Source organism: Papaver somniferum, chromosome 3, assembly GCF_003573695.1.
Source record: "Papaver somniferum cultivar HN1 chromosome 3, ASM357369v1, whole genome shotgun sequence".
NCBI lineage: Eukaryota > Viridiplantae > Streptophyta > Magnoliopsida > Ranunculales > Papaveraceae > Papaver > Papaver somniferum.
Window position 1 is genome coordinate 172,747,077 of NC_039360.1, and position 19,638 is coordinate 172,766,714.

The 19,638-nt window shown below is 37.6% G+C and overlaps 2 protein-coding genes across 2 annotated transcripts; both read left to right on the forward strand.

Annotated features, from left to right (window-relative positions):
- The first annotated feature begins 9,813 nt into the window (after positions 1–9,813).
- On the forward strand, positions 9,814–13,448 carry LOC113361898 (metal-nicotianamine transporter YSL2-like). Its single transcript, XM_026604983.1, has 8 exons — positions 9,814–9,918; positions 10,146–10,576; positions 10,710–10,882; positions 11,018–11,115; positions 11,230–11,364; positions 11,458–11,647; positions 11,771–11,879; positions 12,057–13,448. Exons 2-8 carry the CDS (start codon positions 10,201–10,203, stop codon positions 12,995–12,997), a joined length of 2,022 nt encoding a protein of 673 aa, XP_026460768.1. The 5' UTR covers positions 9,814–9,918; positions 10,146–10,200; the 3' UTR covers positions 12,998–13,448.
- Positions 13,449–14,910: 1,462 nt separating this feature from the next.
- Positions 14,911–19,007, forward strand: LOC113361899 (metal-nicotianamine transporter YSL3-like). Its single transcript, XM_026604984.1, has 8 exons — positions 14,911–15,050; positions 15,546–15,985; positions 16,123–16,295; positions 16,542–16,639; positions 16,745–16,879; positions 16,963–17,152; positions 17,252–17,360; positions 17,575–19,007. Exons 2-8 carry the CDS (start codon positions 15,613–15,615, stop codon positions 18,516–18,518), a joined length of 2,022 nt encoding a protein of 673 aa, XP_026460769.1. The 5' UTR covers positions 14,911–15,050; positions 15,546–15,612; the 3' UTR covers positions 18,519–19,007.
- The last annotated feature ends 631 nt before the right edge of the window (positions 19,008–19,638 follow it).

Genomic DNA, 19,638 nt, shown 5'->3' on the forward strand with positions numbered 1-19,638 from the left:
TAAACAAACATTCAAATCATGTAACAATATTAATGGTGAATCATAAACGATAATAATGAGACAAAACTAATATATCAAATAAGGATTCATTTTATGTGAAATTAACTTTATCCATAACCAAAAATAATAATCTACCTCATATTCATGGAGTTCATAACAAGAAGAAAAATGAAAGTTTTCATGTTTCTAAACCCTATAACAAAAAGTAGAAGAAAAGATTCTCCTCAAAGAGATAAGGTCTCGGCTCTTACATAAACTTCCTCTTTTTTTCCAACTTCTAAATCTCGAACTGTCCACCTATACAGCCCATTAGCTCATTTAATTATTTTCCTGTAACTGTCAGTTCCAGAGAACTGACAATAAATTCTCTCCCTCAATCCACACCACAAGACACGAAATAACTCAGCTCCTTGCCTGCTTGTATCATCTGTATCATTCAAAACTCATAACATTTCAAACATCCATTCACTTCAATTTCAGTTCAACTGCAAACATAAGTTCAATCTTCCATAAACCATCAGAACTCATTCTCATCGTCAATTACCAGAACCAGCATCTCCGACTTGAACATCCACAATCAATTCCCGAGTCTTACAATTCCAGTTGCGACTCGTTCTACAATTCTCAATAGTTCATTCCTAGCATAACACATTTTTCCAAGTCTGTAGCAGAATGCCAGCAACAGTTAATTCTGACATTCATCTATCCACGGCAACAGTTTCTCATTTTGTTTCTTGCCTAGGAGCTTAACACCATTTTTTCCTTCCTTCACTGCAAACTGAACCCAAAACTCCACCAGTTTCTTTACCTGCAATACAGCTCACAACCAGAGACTTGAGCCATCCCTTCTCAGCACAAACCAACTGCAACTTCAAATCAAACCCAACTTCTTCACTTCCCTGCTCAGCTCAGTCCAACATTGCCATGATCAGCTGCACATTCACTATCTTATTCTCTATATAACTCAGCTACTGCACCTGCTTAATCCTGGGTTATCTTCAACCAGTCCTTACCTGAGCTATTTGTCACTGCAATAACAACACTTAGCTTCATCTCATTATCAATCTCAGCTGCTTCATTCTATCACAACCTGCACCATTGCATCACCTAATTCTTGTACTTACTGCATACAACTCACTCAATTCCTTGGCTTTGTTCTCAACTGCACAATCTATGTTCTCAGCACTTCCAGCATTAATAGCATACCTCCCAATCCTACATAAAACACATCAGCTGCAACAAGGCCATGACTGCCAAGCTCTTTTATCTTGTCTGCATTAGCTATTCCCTGTAATTCCTTAACTTCCTTGTTCATATCACCAGCTCAAGCTCAACCATTCTAGCTCTTCTTCCGCATTCCTGCATACTCTTGAGTCGCAGCCAAACGACCACACTATTACAGCAAATCCAACTCCAATCCATTGCAGTTACCGCCATCAACTGCGCATTCTATCATCTCCATTAGAAACAACAATTTCTTCCATTCCTTGTGACTGCGAACACTGACCCGAGCCATTCTTCCATTTCCATCTCACACAACCACAACCACCACTGCAACCGTTGCACACTATCCAGCTTCCACAACTTCAAGCTCAACTCATCTGTCACTGCCGACCACCAAGAACAAATACCCATATCTGCATCATTTCCAACATGAACTCCAGCTGCCTATCATTAAACTCAGTCGAGCTCAAGACCCATCTACACAGCAATCATCTCCATCCCAATCTTTATCAACATCAACTGCCAGCAGACTTCTTCTAATTCTTCTTCCTCAAACCCTAACTCTGAATTAGTTCATTCCCGATTGCAATTTCCGGCAGCAGCTCACCATTTCTTCTCAGTAGCAGGTGTTCTCTCTCTCTCTCGATTGAATCGATCCAACACAGTTAAACCCTAATTCAATTTCTTCAGTAACAACACCACTCACCGATTCCATCTCAGATCTCATCTTCAAATTCAAAGTCATTCTTTCTCCCAATCTTCAACAGCAGATACATCATCTCTGCATCATCTTCTCAGTTCAAGCAGCAGTCAGCTGCTTTTCTTTCTTCCTTTCTCTGTCGCCATTTCGTTTCTCAATTTCTTCTGAGTTAATGAACCGAAATGATTGACTCTCTCGACCTAAGGGTTTTGGTAAGAAGTAAAATTTGACACAAGAACCCGTCAATTAGATAAGGGCTAACCACTTCAAAAGTGGCTTCTCGGTCCCATGGAACCGACAACCTAATTCTCAGTTCAGCTCAACTTTCAGTTACGGGAGACTGACAGTTCATTCTTCACTTCCTTCTTGCGTACTTTAGCCCGCTCCAAGTATAACTCGCATGTGAATTGATCTTTTTGCGCTTTACGCTTTAAATGAGTGATTTCTCCTCCTTTTGCTTCGAATGACTCCAAAACACCTATAACACTCAAAAGAAAACATAAGATACATAATTTACAAGAAAACTCACAAATAAAGAATAAATTCTAGATATAAAAGTAGGTACTTTAGACACCTATCAAATTCCCCCACACTTGGACTTTTCTAGTCCTCGAGCAAATCAAACAAAATAATTCTAAAATATACATACAACCCCGTGTCGTCGAGGCTATGGTCACACTTAGCATGTATAACAAGTTTTTAAACCCCTAGGTGTCCCTAGTGGACGAGTTATAGTCTCGTGAGGGCTTACTAGAGATATACCCACAAAACCTACTTTACCAACTTACTAGTTCTCCGAAATGATAGCATCCAATGTGCTAAGAAGACATAGAAATTTCGCACACTAGTCATAAGAAGTTAGACACATAAATGAGCACAATCTCATCCTTAAAAGTTGAGAGAGAAATAGCCATCCCTTATCGAAAGAAATTCGGGTTCGAAGTGATCAAAAGTCTCGACTCTGCCTCACAAGAAAGGGTTTTATGAAGTTGCTCTCAATAATAAATAGCTTTTTAGGGTCACACATGTGTCCAGGTAGGAATGAAGAGAGAATCCTGCGACACCTTGAATGGTAGGAAGGCAAAAACCCTCCGAATTGTTTTGAAAACCCACATCTTTTATTCATTTTGAAAACCCTTTTTCTGACGATCTCTAAGAAAGGAAATCAACCACTAAACAAAGGTGGGAATATGCTTACTTACCTCGTTATCCGTTCGACGTGAAATTAGCACCACTCTCACAGCATCCATAGAAACGTCTTCGGTCTCAATCCTTGTCTTCATCTTCGTCTTCGGTTTTCAACTCTTGATGATGAAATCTTGAACTTCGTAGAATCTTGACAATGAGATTCTTTCCTCTAATTCCTCGTTTCTTGAAACTTCATTGTGGATATTCCTTCTTTCCATTGGCTTTATTGAAAGAATATAAAACTAAAAACGAACTATACAAACCCAAACATACAATCCCGTTTCGTCGAGGCTACGGTCACACTTAGCATGTATAACAAGTTTTTAAACCCCTAGGTGTCCCTAGTGGACGAGTTATAGTCTCGTGAGGGCTTACTAGAGATATACCCACAAAACCTACTTTACCAACTTACTAGTTCTCCGAAATGATAGCATCTAATGTGCTAAGAAGACATAGAAATTCCGCACACTAGTCATAAGAAGTTAGACACATAAATGAACACAATCTCATCCTTAAAAGTTGAGAGAGAAATAACCATCCCTTATCGAAATAAATTCGGGTTCGAAGTGATCAAAAGTCTTGACTTTGCCTCACAAGAAAGGGTTTTTTGAAGTTGCTCTCAATAATAAATAGCTTTTTATGGGTCACACATGTGTCCAGGTAGGAATGAAGAGAGAATCCTGAGACACCTTGAATGGTAGGAAGGCAAAAATCCTCCGAATTGTTTTGAAAACCCACATCTTTTATTCATTTTGAAAACCCTTTTTCTGACAATCTCTAAGAAAGGAAATCAACCACTAAACAAAGGTGGGAATATGCTTACTTACCTGGTTATCCGTTCGACGTGCAGTGAGCACCACTCTCACAGCATCCATAGAAACGTCTTCGGTCTTCAATCCTTGTCTTCATCTTCGTCTTCGGTTTTCAACTCTTGATGATGAAATCTTGAACTTCCTATTATCTTGACAATGAGATTATTTCCTCTAATTCCTTGTTGCTTGAAACTTCATTGTGGATATTCCTTCTTTCCATTGGCTTTATTGAAAGAATACAAAACTAAAAACGAACTATACAAACCCAAAATATGATACAAAGGATTTTTCTTGTCTCTTTTTTTCTTTCTTTTTTTTTTCCTTTTTTTTTGTTTTTTTTTCTCTTTGTTTTTATTTATTGAGACAAGAAAAATAAAATAAATACAAAATAAAAACAAAACAAAACAATAAAACTAATAATAAACCTAACAAAATTTTCTCTTGTCTCTTTTTTCTTTTCTTTTTTCTTTTTTTTTTTTTTTTTTTTTTTGACAAGGGACTTAGCATAACAATGACCATGTCCCAAGTTTTTGTTTTTTGGAACAAGAGAAAATAATATACAAATATGATAAAATAAAAAATGCAAGTACAAAGGCCTTGGTGTAAGTACTTTGCCGCTTGATTCTTCACAACTTGTATGTCTCGATATCATAAACTCCTTGAACTCTCATCTTAATAATCTTCGCTCTTGTACAATAGTCTTCAACTTGTAAAAATTCTGCTCCTTGTCTTGTTGCTTTACTTGAATCTGAAACCTGCTCATTTCTGTACCGTTGTTTGTAAACCTTGAACGTCTTCAACTTTCCTTCGAATTTGTATGTGAAACTAGCACCTTTTGAGAAATAGTGAACCATGCAATTGAATGCATCGGCGATTAAGTTCCCAAATATTGGCATGCCCATCCAATGATCCCTTGTGATTGGATTGGCCCCGTGGAGACGGATTTGATACCTAAGAAATTGCATATTGAGAATAGCATCGCCATCGGACAACATTGTCTTGTAAAATTCTGGTTTCTCCTTTAGATTCATCAACAACCTTTGACGTACATAAGTGTATTATCATTATATAGATTGGCACCTTGAGTGAAAGGCCCTAGTTTTTGTACGACAACGTGGAAACCGCAATTACCATCCGGAGGGACGTCATGGGTGGATATGACGTAATCTCTGATGTAAGGAGGTAGCTCTTCCAAGTACCTTTTATCATCAAGAGGTGGTGTATCAATTGGAGCCTTTAGATTCACGTCTCGTTAACTTGGTTTGCTCGGTTACGACGGAGTAGGTTGAGAGTGTAACATCGGTCCTTTTTTCTTCATATCCCATTCACTTGACTCGCCCTTTTCAATAATATTCCTTCCTCTTTTCTTAAAATCTTCTTGGTACTTCGCCGCGGTATACTCATGCCCCGAAGGATCTCTAGTAAAATGGGTAATTTCACTTTTCCTTTTAGCCAACACCTTTGCATATTATCTAACTTGTTTTTTTTTTTTTGTTTCTTTGGTTCTTGGCCTACCTTTTCCCTTGCCTTTATTCGGTTCTTGCACATTCTCGAAGTGTGTGGAAAAACGATTGGCCGCATGTCATCCCAAAAGATTTGCCTTTCGAGTTTGTTCATGTTCCGGTACATTTCGATAACGATTCTTCCCATTTCATTGTCACCAAACGCTTCTCCGACATCGCCTTTTGGAGGAGGGAAAAAACTTAATTGTTGCCAATGTGGGTCAATATCGCTTAAAGGGATCATGCCATGTTCATACTTAGCTATCATGTGGCGACAAGGGAGTCACATAGACTTCATCATGTTGCAAACACACACCTCGTCCGGCTTGGTTCCCCATATGTTGATCAAATTCACCTCAACCATTAACCTCTTAATGCAAGAATGTGAAACATTATAGTGGAGTCCCTTGAATAACCGAAGGTCCGCCATTTTCTTGATGTTACCACCCTTGTCTACAATCTTTTTGTACTTCATGATGCGGCTTTTTTGGAACTTCTCTTTAATTCTCTCAATATCGTGGTTGAAGTAACTTATTGCGTTAAACACAACCACAAAATTATCGACACATCCAAAGAGATTTTTCTTCAACCGGTGGTGAGCCGATTCTACCAAACTTGTCGCTTGATTCTCAAAGTGTTTATAGTTGTTGGTAAAAGCATAAACGAAGAGCTCTTTATGCGGTTCCAACCATTGCTCCACCACATACGTTATTATATCCTCCGGATATTCGGGGCTAGACCAATGTTCTCTACATTCAGAAAGATTTAGATAATACTCTTCTTCGGTGAGATACCAATTCAATGCCTCCCATTCCCCGAATAAGGCAACCCATTTAGCGTGATTTATGGTGTATTGTTTATCGAATGCCTCTTTTGCATCCGCTTGTTCATCTTCCGGTAGCTTATTAATCTCTTCCAATCCTTTCCTCTTAGGTGGACAAAGTTGAGGCTTGCACCTATTCATCACATTGCACCATATATGAAATGTAAAAAGCATATAATGTGCCAATAGAAAGACTTTATCTATTGCGTTCATCAATGCTACTTCATTGTCCGTCACGATAACCCCGGGGATATCATCATCTTGGTAGATCGCCTTCACTTGTTGTAGCGCCCAAGTGTAACTTGGTTCTTGCTCATCCTTTAGAAAACAAAAAGCAACGGTAAACGGTAACTTCGTCGACGTACGACCAACAATGTTCAACAATGGCATGTCGTATTTGTTTGTCTTGTTGCATTACTTGTCTATCCTTCCATTCATTCCTTTTAATTATCTCAATTGCATTGTAAATGGTGGACAAAGATGATACGTTATCCGGGTTATCTTCCTTTAATAAGCGAAGCATAACAGTAAGTGGAATACTCATTTTCCTATACTTAGCAATTTTTTCCATTTCTTGAGGAGTGAGCCTTGTGGACATTGCATGTCCTTTAAGATCTTCCGTACGAGGGTGGTTATGACAACCTACCACCTTGTCCATAGATAGAAACCATTTCTTCGTTAATTTGCTCTTGCTAAATACTAGCTTGAACGGGCATTTAACTTTCTTTGAGCATGTTATGTTCTTCCTCGTCGTCTTTCCTTTATACTCATAACCCTTCCTCTTGTGACTAACATCGGGATCTCCACTTCTCTCACAAACCATTTCAAAACGAGTTTGGCTTTCTTTTCCATTCAAAATTAAGACGCACTTGACTCTCTTAGTGTGTTCTCTAGCCCAATTCTTCGCATCGATAGGTAAGTCAAATACCAACTCATTAGCATAGTGATGAGATGTATCTTCGGACAACATACCAACCAGAGAAGGTTGATCATGCATTGGTATAGGTTGGCATTCCATCTACAAGAAATGTAACAACATCAATTGGAATTACATTAGAGTTCGGTTGCTTATAAATTTTGTCGCAATAACCGAACTTCAAGTTCGGTTCGTAAAGCAAAGTTTACATGTAACCGAACAAATAAAAAATAAAAAGTTCGGTTACTTACTGTTTTATCTAGGTAACCGAATAGAACACTGTAACTTTTGATTATTTTTTTTTTTTGCTGAGTTCGGTTGTTTATGTTGTTGTGTCGAGTTTGCGAAACAACCAAACTTAATACATTTAGTATACTTTTATATTATGTCAAGTTCGGTTAGCTAGTTCGTAAAAATGCAGTTTGCGAAACAACCGAACTTTGTACACTAAGTTAACTCTTATGTGTACGTAAGTTCGGTTAGTTATTGGTTAGTTGGTTACGAACCAACCGAACATTGGCTAATTTTTATGTAAAGTTCGGTTTGTTAATTTGTTACTTACCAACCGAACATAACGCTGGCAATCCTTGAAACTTCCATTGACGGTGAGTTCGGTAACCTGCGTGTTTGGACCAAGTAACCGAACTGCTCTTTTAGCTGAGTTCGGTTACCTGTTCTTCACACGATGGAACCGAACTACACCTTCAGGAGAGTTCGGTTACATGTTCTTCACATAAAGTAACCGAACCGTCCCAAATCCAATTGAAAATTTTAGATTTTTAGGAAACTTTTGACCAATTCAACATACATTATCCAAGTTTGGAGCATATCTGGACACCCAAATACTCTTCCTACGGTTTTGGTTGATAAAATCCATCATATTCATCTTGAGATTGAGTTTGGGGAAGAATAGAATCACCATCTAAGAAATAACTCATATCCGGATCATTGTGAAGATTAACAAATACACTAGGAGAGGATGGAGATGAAGAATCAGATGAGTTTTCATCACTTGAATACCCAAAGTTAGTGAATTGGAAAAAATTATTTTCCATGTTTTTTCCTTCATCTTCTCTAACTTTACTCTCTCAGTAATTCTACTCATCTAATAAAAAACCCATCTTTTAATTTAATCTCACTAATTATTTTTAACTAAATCATTTCACTAATCATAATCTAAAATTAATTATGAGGATAGCTTAGGTATTAATATAAATATATAGATATGGGGTGACCAAGGTTTACTTCTAATGTCTTTACCCAAAATAAAACCATGGTCCCCAAAAAAATCATGGTGCCCAAAAAATCGTTCATTTTTATGTATCAACACGTATATGTCAGAGAGGTCGTGTACACTAGCCCGTAATAGTAAAGCCCATATCAAAGTAAGTCAAAATACACTAGCCCGTAATAGTAAAGCCCATATCAAAATAAGTCAAAATGACATAAAAGCTGCTCAAACCCTAGATGGTTGCAAGACACAAGTGACATACACGACACTGAGTCTAGACTCTAAAGTCTAAACCTATGGATGTAGAGACGTTCCAACAAGTAGGCTAACTATTTGTCCCCTCTAAATGATTTTCAATGGAAAGGTTTCCTTTCTCCGTTTTTTCTTTTATTAGTATGACTTTCTGCTAGCACACACTTATGCACGAAGAACAACGATAACATTAACGACCACCCAACTAAATTTCCAAAGTTGTCTTTCTTTATGTTGGAAGAACATTTTTGCTATTCATTAAGGGCCATTCCTGTTTTCTTTGATTAATGCAAACATGGTTTTGACGAGCACATATTGATGCAATTCAGATTCGAAAACCTATATCAAAATATAAAAAAATCAAATCTAAGCTCAATGCGAAGAAACATCATTCTGGATAATGCCAATACAATTTACACAAAATTAATTGGTGTGCAGAACTTGATGAATCAGAATAAACTCCTCCAAAATTGTCAGGTGCCTCAGTGCGTCCAACCATTTTCAAGGGATTTATTAATCTCCTTTTTAAGCTGTATAATGTTTAAACCTATGCTCCGATTGGAACTACTGCAACTTTTATACACAAGGCCAGCATCAAAATACAACGACATAGAAACCGATCAAAACACTATATGATTACAAGATACACATACACAGACAAGTGGCACACATGGCACGAGTCAGGAGGTAGTCTGACACGCTCGGCACGAGCTAACCATTTTTAATTTTTAATTTTTACATTTGACTTTTCCTAGCAATAGCATAAACCAGTTTACATCTTATGTACAACGAAAACGAAAACGACAACCAACCAACTTCCAAGTTGTTTCTTTTTAGGAGGAAAAACATTTTTGCTACTGTTTACATTAATATGTAAATAATCAGCAATTAAATTCCAAAATGATTTTTCTATCGAGGAATAACATTTTTCCTACTTGCTAATGTTAGCGAGCGTGCACATATTACAGGAGATAAAACCACGTATTTTGGAGGTCACATTATAATGATATAAGAAAATGTGCAAATGAGGACATATGTGGTCACACACACATATATTATATCTTAGTAAACTTAGTTTGATGCAATTTTAAAAAATCGTAATTTGATGGGAGACTTCATGTTTAAAAAGGGGATTGAAGAACATGATTTTTTATCAAACTCGTTTTGTCATTTGTGTTCTGGTTAAACGTAGTACCTTCCAGGATCCTAAAAATTTGAGGGAAAAACAAACCAATAAGATCCAGCAAGTCAAAAGTGCATGCGGTTGAAGGTGAGAATCCACTTTTCCTTTTCTGTAAAAAGTTGGTACGCAGAAGGTCCAGCCACAAACACCCAAAATATTGGATTTTGTTATCTTGTGCATCCATGCAGTAGGGCGAGGAGCGAAACATCGACCTCATGCAACGCACTAAGCCACTCACATGCACATCATTTTTTCACATAAACATCTGTTAATTCGGTTTGATTTTGAGTTCATGAGTTTCTTAATTAATGCAGGGAGAAAAGAAATTTTAGACAAAGAAATATATAAACAAGTGTTCTACTTGGAAGTATGGATCAGCAGGAGATGAGGGAGAGGAGTAATGGAATCGAGAAAGAAGAATACGAAGAGTCCGACGGCAAACCACAACAAGATGATGACGAGTTTTCGAGGAACGTTCCACATTGGAGGAGCCAACTAACAGTGAGAGGACTGGTTGCAAGTTTCATCATTGGGATAATTTACAGTGTGATAGTACACAAGCTCAGTCTCACAACAGGACTTATTCCCAACCTTAATGTTTCTGCTGCTCTTGTAGCATATGTTTTCATTAAGGGGTGGACTAAATTGCTTGGTAAATTTGGTTTTGATTCCACTCCATTTACTAAGCAAGAGAACACAGTGGTTCAAACTTGTGCTGTTGCTTGTTATAGTGTTGCTATTGCAGGTAAAGTCTCTCCCTCTCCGTTTGTTTTCTACCATACTTAAGAAATCAGACATTATTACGTAGGCCGACCGGTGAATGCTTTTGAGGTGTATGGATGTGTTTAATTTATTCCATTTTGATGGTGAAACTGCAGGTGGATTTGGATCTTTTTTATTGGGGTTGAATAAGAAAACATACGAGCAAGCAGGGGTTGATACTCCAGGAAACAGTCCAGGGAGTTACAAGGATCCAGGAATTGGATGGATGACTGTTTTTCTTTTTACTACAGGATTTGTTGGGCTTTTATCTTTGGTTCCCCTTAGAAAGGTAAAATTATTTGATACCAGTATAATTTTTTTCTATTTTTTTTTACCATTAACATAGATAGAGTTTATTTTGTGCATGCAAAAACTGTATGATATCTCTTTCTGACTGACGAGGCTTTTGTTTGGTTTTGTGAAGATTCTGATAATCGACTACAGGTTAGCTTATCCAAGTGGAATTGCAACGGCAGTTCTCATAAATGGGTTCCATACACCTAAAGCAGATAAGACGTCTAAGTAGGATTTACTTATCCCTTTGCCCCCTTCGCCTCTCTTCAATTCAACGGTCGGTTATTAGTCTCGGGTTTAAGTTTGGATTATATTTTATTTGTAATGTCTTGATCTATTCAGGGAGCAAATTCGAGGATTTGCAAAGTTCTTTTCGTTTAGTTTTGTATGGGGTTTCTTCCAATGGTTCTACGCTGGTGGAGACCTGTGTGGATTCGTGCAATTTCCAACTTTTGGGTTACAAGCATGGAAGCAATCGTACGTGTTACTTCTTATTAGCTTCCTCCTGTATTCATGTTTTCTCTTGCTCTTACAATTTTGTGAATTTTGGGTTTCTTCGGTTTTTTGCAGTTTTTTCTTCGATTTCAGCATGACTTATGTTGGAGCAGGGATGATTTGCTCACATCTTGTGAACTTGTCTACTCTTCTTGGAGCCGTTCTTTCTTGGGGAGTTATGTGGCCACTTATACGCGGCCTAAAAGGAGAATGGTATCCGGCAACCATATCAGAAGGCAGCATGAGGAGTTTGAATGGTTATAAGGTCTCTACATTAAAATGTTAACATTCTTTACATCATCATTATTATCATGAAATGGCAATTGTTTTCTGTACATAGACTATCCATTGACACTCAAACTTTCTAACCTCGCTCACGCCATGGCAGGTTTTTGTCTCCATTGCGCTCATTCTTGGAGATGGGCTTTACAACTTTCTCAAAGTTGTATATCTTACCAGCAAGAGTATTAAAGGCACAATTAAAATCGCCAATGAAGGTAAAAGAGAAAATAACATTTCGATGGAGTAGTTCCAAAGATTTTTCCTTGGGTTTGACTATTTTACTTGAGGAAACCCGATAGTGCGCGCATTGCCTGTTGGAAATCTACAACTTTCCTATTAACATCATGGAAATTGTCAACATAGCCTTTTTATTATTTGTTTTTGTTTTTCAGTTACTGATCCGTCAGCTCAAAATCTTGAAGAACTTAAGCGGGATGAGATCTTCATGAAGGACAGTATTCCCATATGGGTTGCATTTGTTGGATACGTTCTTCTCTCCATTGTTTCCATCATTGCAATCCCACTCATGTTCCCACTGAAATGGTATCACGTGGTGGTATGCTACATCCTTGCTCCATTTCTAGGATTTTGTAACGCATATGGAGCAGGTCTAACCGACATGAACATGGCATATAACTACGGGAAAGTGGCTTTGTTTATTCTAGCATCAATATCGGGGAAACAAAATGGTGTAGTTGCAGGGCTTGTAGGTTGTGGCCTTATAAAAGCAATTGTTTCCATCTCGTCTGATCTTATGCACGATTTTAAATCCGGTCACCTCACACTTACTTCCCCTCGTTCAATGGTTATAAGCCAGGCTGCCGGAACAGTAATGGGTTGTATTGTAGCTCCTCTATCATTCTTTCTTTACTGGAAAGCCTTCGACATAGGAAACCCTACTGGAGAATATAAAGCTCCATATGCTTTAATTTACCGAAACATGGCAATTCTAGGAGTGCAAGGTTTCTCTGCATTGCCTAACCATTGTTTGCAGCTCTGCTACGGATTTTTTGCGTTTGCATTTCTGGCTAACTTGTTCAGAGATCTTGCTCCACCAAAGATCGGGAAGTGGGTTCCCTTACCTATGGCCATGGCGGTTCCATTTCTTGTGGGTGCAAGTTTTGCAATTGATATGTGTATTGGGAGCTTGATTGTGTATATATATGAAAAGCTTGAGAAAAAGAAGGCCAAGTTAATGATTCCTGTTATTGCTTCCGGTTTAATGTGTGGAGAAGGATTATGGATGCTCCCTTCAGCAATTCTTGGCCTGGCTCAGGTAAAGCCTCCCATATGCATGAAATTTGTGTCCGCTGCTGCGCAGAAAGCATATTAGTCTGCTTTATCTTGTACGTATATGGAATTTAAGTGCAAGCGATGGAGGTGTTGGGAAGTAATACTAGTTGATGCTGTGACCTTGCTACTTAAGTTTACTGATTCTAAGTTAGTAAATGGAGACGCTTGATTCGAATACCCTTGACAAAAGTAATGGTTGTTTTCAAGATTAATGTTAACTGTTGAATAAGGAGGTTACTAATGGAGCTAGCTAATTGGATATGAAGATGCATGCATATGATGAAAAATTTGTGTGGAATATGTAGCTAGATTAGAATTTGAGAATTGCTTATGCAATGAGATTGAATCTAAAGGTTGTTGGTGTGCAATGATATGTAAAAAGTGCTTGTGACATTAAATGGTGTGCGAGTGGTGTGAGCTTTGTGTGTGCGACAGGGTTAACTTCTTTGGTGAAACGCAGAAGGAAGAAAAGAAACTCTTTCTCGTTGATACGTCTAATGTGTACTTGGATATTGTTTTTAAGTAATATCATCAATTTCCTTTCCATAAAAAAAAAGTAATGTCATCAATTAATTCAAATATCCATCTTAGCTTGAATTACTACCAAATCTAGGGCTAGGTCTGAGCAGCGGATGTGATCCATTGGGTTTCATCCAATCCGCAACCAGTCTTCCCATAGGTGTGGATTTTAGATTTTCCATCCGAGTTCAATAGCTTTAAACCGAATAGGTGAGCAGATTGGATGTTGGTGGATCCAATGGATTTATTTAATTGTTTTATTTTTTACTCCCTCCGTTCTTTTTTAATAGGCCAGTTTCTATAAATAAAAGTTTCAAAAAAATAGGCAAGTTTCTTAATTGGGAAAGTCAAATGTTATTTTAATTTTTTGGGACCACTTTTCTCTTAACTTCTTTTGATGACAAGTGTGATGTGGACCACTTCACTTTACTTCTTTTGCTAACAAGTGTCATGGGGACCATTTCACTTCACTTCTTTTATTGACAAGTGTCATGAGGACTACTTTCAATGATTAGTTCTCTTAATTTCCTTAAATTTCGCTAAAAACAAAACTGGCCTATTAAAAAAGAACGGAGGGAGTATTATTTTAAAAGTGAAAAATCAACGGATGTTGTTTGTTTAAAAAGTGACAATATTATCAACAATCATTGGTGTGACGGTGTCCTATTACTTTTCATAGTAAATTTGTAAATAACTACTCATACTAAATGTCTCAATAGTTACGTCAATAAATTATTATTTTTAATTAATTCGATTAAAAATTATATGAGTAGCCATTAAGGGTGGTTGTGGTGGTACTGGTGAATAGCAGTGGAGGTGGTGGCGGTAAATGACGTTTAGTGGTGGTTGGTAGTAATACCGGCTGCAGAAGTGGTAGTGTGTGGTTATTTTGGTGGTGATGGATGTTGCTGAACAACGGTGTAGTACATTGATAAGTGACATACACGATGTAGTACATTGATAAGTGACATACACGACACGACTCAGAAGGCAGCCTAACCTTGTATAGAGACGTAAGACGTTCCAACAAGTAGGCTCCCTCTAAATATATTTTAACAGAATTGATCCATTCTTGAATCTTTTTTTGTTTTTTTCTTTTAGTCTGACATTATGCTAATGTACACCCTTACACATGTATGTATGAAGTACAACGAAAACGATCGCCAGACAACTTCCAAGTTGTTTCTTCTTATGAGGTAGAAGAACATTTTTGCTACTGATTGATGTAGACTATCGAGCACATATTACATGAGATAAAACCACGTATTTTGGTGGTCAAACGTTATATATCGGTATGGGGAAATGAGAAAATGAGGACATATGTGGTCACATATATCTCTCAGATGTTGCCATCTAAAATATCATAATTTAATGGAAGACTTTCATATTTAAACGGGGATCGAAGAACATGGAATTTTATCAACCCGTTTTGCACTTGTGTTCTGATTACGACATTGAAACGACTACCTTTCGAGATCAAAGAATTTGGGTGAAAAACAAACCAAAAACATCGAGCAAGTGAAAAGTGAATGCGAAAAACACGCGTAATGAATACTCAAAGCTAGCGGTTCAAGGTGAATTTGTTTCACAAAATAACCATTTTTTCTTTTCTGCATGGATTAAAACTCTAAAGTTTAATCACAAATATATTCTCAACCTGTTTTGCGTAAAAAGAAACCAAATTAGAGGGTTTACTCGAAAGTTCCGGAAAAGAAATTTATAAGGACGCTTTATATGAGCTGCTTATTGATCTAATTTTTCTCTTTACCGGCTCATTTATTTATTTTTATATTTTTCTAGTTGTGGCTTTATGTTCCCTTCTTGACTTTGTTTACTTTTCTCTATTAATAAAATCTTTTTTAAAAAATAAAAATAAATAAAATTGGATCACAAAGGTCCAGTCACCAGCATCGTTCAATGTGGAGGAGGGTGAGTGCCGACACATGGACCTCTCGCAACGCTCTAAGCCCCTCGCAAGGAAACTGTCACATAAGCATCTGTTTAATTCAGTTCAGCTTAGGTTTCATGAGTTCTTGTGCTAATTTTGCAACCATAATGTACACATGCAGTATGCAGAGAGAAAACAAGTTTTAGACAAAGAAATATATAGAGAAGCGTTTAACTTGAGGCAAGAGTATGGATCAGCAGGAGATGAGAGAGAGGAGTAACGGAGTCGAAAAAGAAGAATACGAAGAGTCCGACGTCAGCAAACCACAGGATGATGAGCTTTCGCGGAAAATTCCACATTGGAGGAGCCAACTGACAGTGAGAGGATTGGTCGCAAGTTTCATTATTGGGATAATTTACTGTGTGATCGTACAAAAGTTCAATCTCACAACAGGATTACTTCCGAATCTCAATGTTTCTGCTGCTCTTCTAGCATTTGTTTTCATTAAGGGATGGACTAAACTGCTTGGTAAATTTGGTTTTAGTTCCGCTCCATTCACTAAGCAAGAGAATACAGTGATTCAGACTTGCGCTGTTGCTTGTTATAGTGTTGCTGTTGCAGGTAACTAAAGTCTCTCTCTCTATAATAATCAGACATTACGTACGTCACTAACGAATGCTTTTAAGGTGTATGGTTCTGGTTCCTGAATTAATCCTCTCTTCATCTATTTCATTTTGATAAATATTGGTGAACTGCAGGTGGATTCGGATCTTTCTTATTGGGGTTGAATAAGAAAACATACGAGCAAGCAGGGATTGATACTCCAGGAAACTCTCCAGGGAGTTATAAGGAACCAGGGATTGGATGGATGACTGGTTTTCTTTTTGCTACAGGTTTTGTCGGCCTTTTATCATTGGTTCCTCTTAGAAAGGTAAAATTAATTCTTTGAGCATTTAGACTTCACGTACGCCATCTCATGCATGCATTTTACCTAGAGGTGTCCTGCCTTAATAGAAAATTTATGTTAATTACATTCTTAATTTCTTGAATGAGATACTAACCTGTTTAGCAACTTGACCAGTATACACTAGAGTAGCATAATCACTACCGATCCAAGTGGTAAAAACTATATGACATGTATTTCTTTTTAATGAAGCTTTTGTTTGGTTTTGTGAAGGTCCTGATAATCGACTACAGGTTAGCTTATCCAAGTGGCATTGCAACTGCGGTTCTCATAAATGGGTTCCACACGCCCCAAGCAGATAAGGCGTCTAAGTAAGATTTTTAATGATGATCGCGCTTTGCCTCTCTTCAGTTCAATGGTTAGTGATGTCGCATTTGGGTTTGGATTATAACTTATCCTTATTGTCTTCTGTTCAGGGAGCAAATTCGAGGATTTGCAAAGTTCTTTTCGTTTAGTTTTCTGTGGGGTTTCTTCCAATGGTTCTACGCTGGTGGAGACTTGTGTGGATTCGTGCAATTTCCTACTTTTGGGCTACAAGCATGGAAGCAATCGTGTGTATTCCTTCTCATTAGCTGCCTATATTCATGTTTTCTCTTGGTGTTATTGTGAATTTTGGATTTCTTTCGTTTTGCAGGTTTTTCTTCGATTTCAGCATGACGTATGTTGGAGCAGGGATGTTTTGTTCACATCTTGTGAACTTGTCTACTCTTTTTGGAGCTGTTCTTTCATGGGGAGTGATGTGGCCGCTGATACGCGGCTTAAAAGGAGAATGGTATCCGGCAACTATATCAGAAGGCAGCATGAGAAGTTTGAGTGGTTATAAGGTCTATGCATTAAAATTCTCATCATAATTATTTGCATGAAGTGGCAGCTATTTTCCGTACTGACACTCAAATTTTCCAACTTGGATCACACCTTTGCAGGTTTTTATATCCATTGCGCTGATTCTTGGAGATGGGCTTTACAATTTTCTCAAAGTTGTATATCTTACCAGTAGAAGTGTTAAAGGCACAGTTAAAATCGCCAATGAAGGTGAAATAGTGTTTAGTGTTAATTTTGGAGAACGCACAAAATCAATCTTCAAACCGAAACCTACTGCAATTATTAATCTCACCAATAGTATTAGAGTTATAGTTTATGTGCATTTTGAAGCCGTATGTTTTCTACTTTAGTTACTCTCCTAAAAACATCCTAGAAAACGTCATAATAAATAAACTGAACTTTTATTTGTGTTTTTATTTTTCAGTTATTGACCCATCAGCTCAATCTCTTGAAGAACTTCAGCGAGATGAGATCTTCATGAAGGACAGTATTCCCATATGGGCTGCATGTGTTGGATACATTCTTTTCTCCATTATTTCAATCATTTCGATCCCACTCATGTTCCCCCAATTGAAATGGTATTACGTTGTAGTAGCCTACGCCCTTGCTCCATTTCTAGGATTCTGTAATGCATACGGTGCTGGTCTAACCGACATGAACATGGCATATAACTACGGGAAAGTGGCTTTGTTTATTCTAGCAGCAATATCGGGGAGAGAAAATGGTGTGATTGCAGGGCTTGTAGGTTGTGGTCTTATAAAATCAATTGTTTCTATCTCATCTGATCTTATGCACGATTTTAAAGCTGGTCACCTCACACTTACATCCCCTCGTTCAATGGTTATAAGCCAGGCTGCCGGAACACTAATGGGTTGCATTGTAGCTCCTCTATCATTCTTTCTTTACTGGAAAGCCTTCGATGTAGGAAACCCTGCTGGGGAATATAAAGCTCCATATGCTTTAATTTATCGTAATATGGCGATTCTCGGAGTGCAAGGTTTCTCTGCATTGCCTAACCATTGTTTGCAGCTCTGCTACGGATTTTTTGCGTTTGCATTTCTAGCTAACTTGTTCAGAGATCTTGCTCCACCGAAGATTGGGAAGTGGGTTCCCTTACCTATGGCCATGGCGGTTCCATTTCTTGTCGGTGCAAGTTTTGCAATTGATATGTCTATTGGGAGCTTGGTTGTGTTTCTATATGAAAAACTCGACAAAAAGAAAGCCCAACTAATGATTCCTGTTATTGGGTCTGGTTTAATGTGTGGAGAAGGATTGTGGATGCTCCCTTCAGCGATTCTTGGTCTGGCTAAGGTAAAGCCTCCAATATGCATGAAATTTGTGTCCACTGCTGCTCAGAAATCATATTGATCTGCTTTATCTTGTACGTATATGGGATTTGAGTGCAACGTTGAAGGTGTTAAAATTAAGTCTGAAAGTTCAAAAATATTTAACTTGGAAAGTAAAACAAGTTGATTCTATGAACTTGCTACTTAAATTTACTGATTCTAAGTTAGTATATGGTGATGCTTGCTTCCAGTACCCTTGACAGAAGTAATTGGTTGTTTTTCAAGACTAATGTTAACTGTTGAATAAGTTAATATTGGAGCAAAGTTGTGTTGAATATGTGTATGTACCGTAGTAGTGGATCAAGGCTTATGCAACTAAAGGTTCGTGTTGGCTATATCATAGCATAGGCGATGAAACGTAACAATGTTTGTAACATTAATTGGAGAGTGAGTATATGGATTGGATGTGAATTGTTGTTTGTAACATGCTGGCTGCTACTGATTCTTATTTTATTTGTTCTTGTTTCGGTTTGCTTCTTTTTTTCGACATTTGTAATGAATTATAATCATCAATGAAAGCTGTTCTTTGTTTCTCATATCTGATTCAGCTATGAAGTTATCGTTTCATTAGAAGAGGAAAAATGGACTATGAACTATGAAGTAGCTTCTCAGAAGATCTTTGATTATGATATGTTTGTTAAACCAAAAGTGTTACGACTAGGCCATTCCACTAACCGTCAAGAACTTGGAAGCTATGAATGTTGCACTTCTAATAATAACCATAAAAAGAAATACCACGTACAATAAATTTAGAGATTTCATGTTAGAGTGATTACCAAGTTTGGGAGTTTCCTAATACTGAGTATGTGTGGGTTTCTGAATCCTACCTAAAGCAAAAGAGAGATCTATAAATAGTTGTCTACCTGTGTTGCCGATAGCTATAACAATCATCCTGTGTGTGCGTTTGTAATCTCAAAATACTTTTCTGATTTTTAATTGTTCTTATAAGCAGGGACCGGTGACCTGGATCAACTAATCATGGATATGTCTAGTTGGACAGAACATGTTGATACAGAAAAGCTGAAAGAGAAAGACGAATTTTATGTGAGCAAGGGAAGAGATTTCATATCGCTTTTGCAAGAAGATGATCAATGGATAGGTGTCGGCAGCAAGTTAAAGAAGTGGACAAGTTATGATCAGAA

What these genes read in the sequence shown, in the direction of transcription:
- LOC113361898 (XM_026604983.1), top strand. Translation starts at nt 10,201, where the DNA reads ATGGATCAGCAGGAGATGAGGGAGAGGAGTAATGGAATCGAGAAAGAA. An exon ending in CTTTGGTTCCCCTTAGAAAG is followed by an intron (nt 10,883 to 11,017) that starts GTAAAATTATTT and finishes GGTTTTGTGAAG; the next exon opens with ATTCTGATAATCGACTACAG. An exon ending in TTACAAGCATGGAAGCAATC is followed by an intron (nt 11,365 to 11,457) that starts GTACGTGTTACT and finishes GGTTTTTTGCAG; the next exon opens with TTTTTTCTTCGATTTCAGCA.
- LOC113361899 (XM_026604984.1), top strand. Translation starts at nt 15,613, where the DNA reads ATGGATCAGCAGGAGATGAGAGAGAGGAGTAACGGAGTCGAAAAAGAA. An exon ending in TTATAGTGTTGCTGTTGCAG is followed by an intron (nt 15,986 to 16,122) that starts GTAACTAAAGTC and finishes GGTGAACTGCAG; the next exon opens with GTGGATTCGGATCTTTCTTA. An exon ending in CTACAAGCATGGAAGCAATC is followed by an intron (nt 16,880 to 16,962) that starts GTGTGTATTCCT and finishes TTCGTTTTGCAG; the next exon opens with GTTTTTCTTCGATTTCAGCA.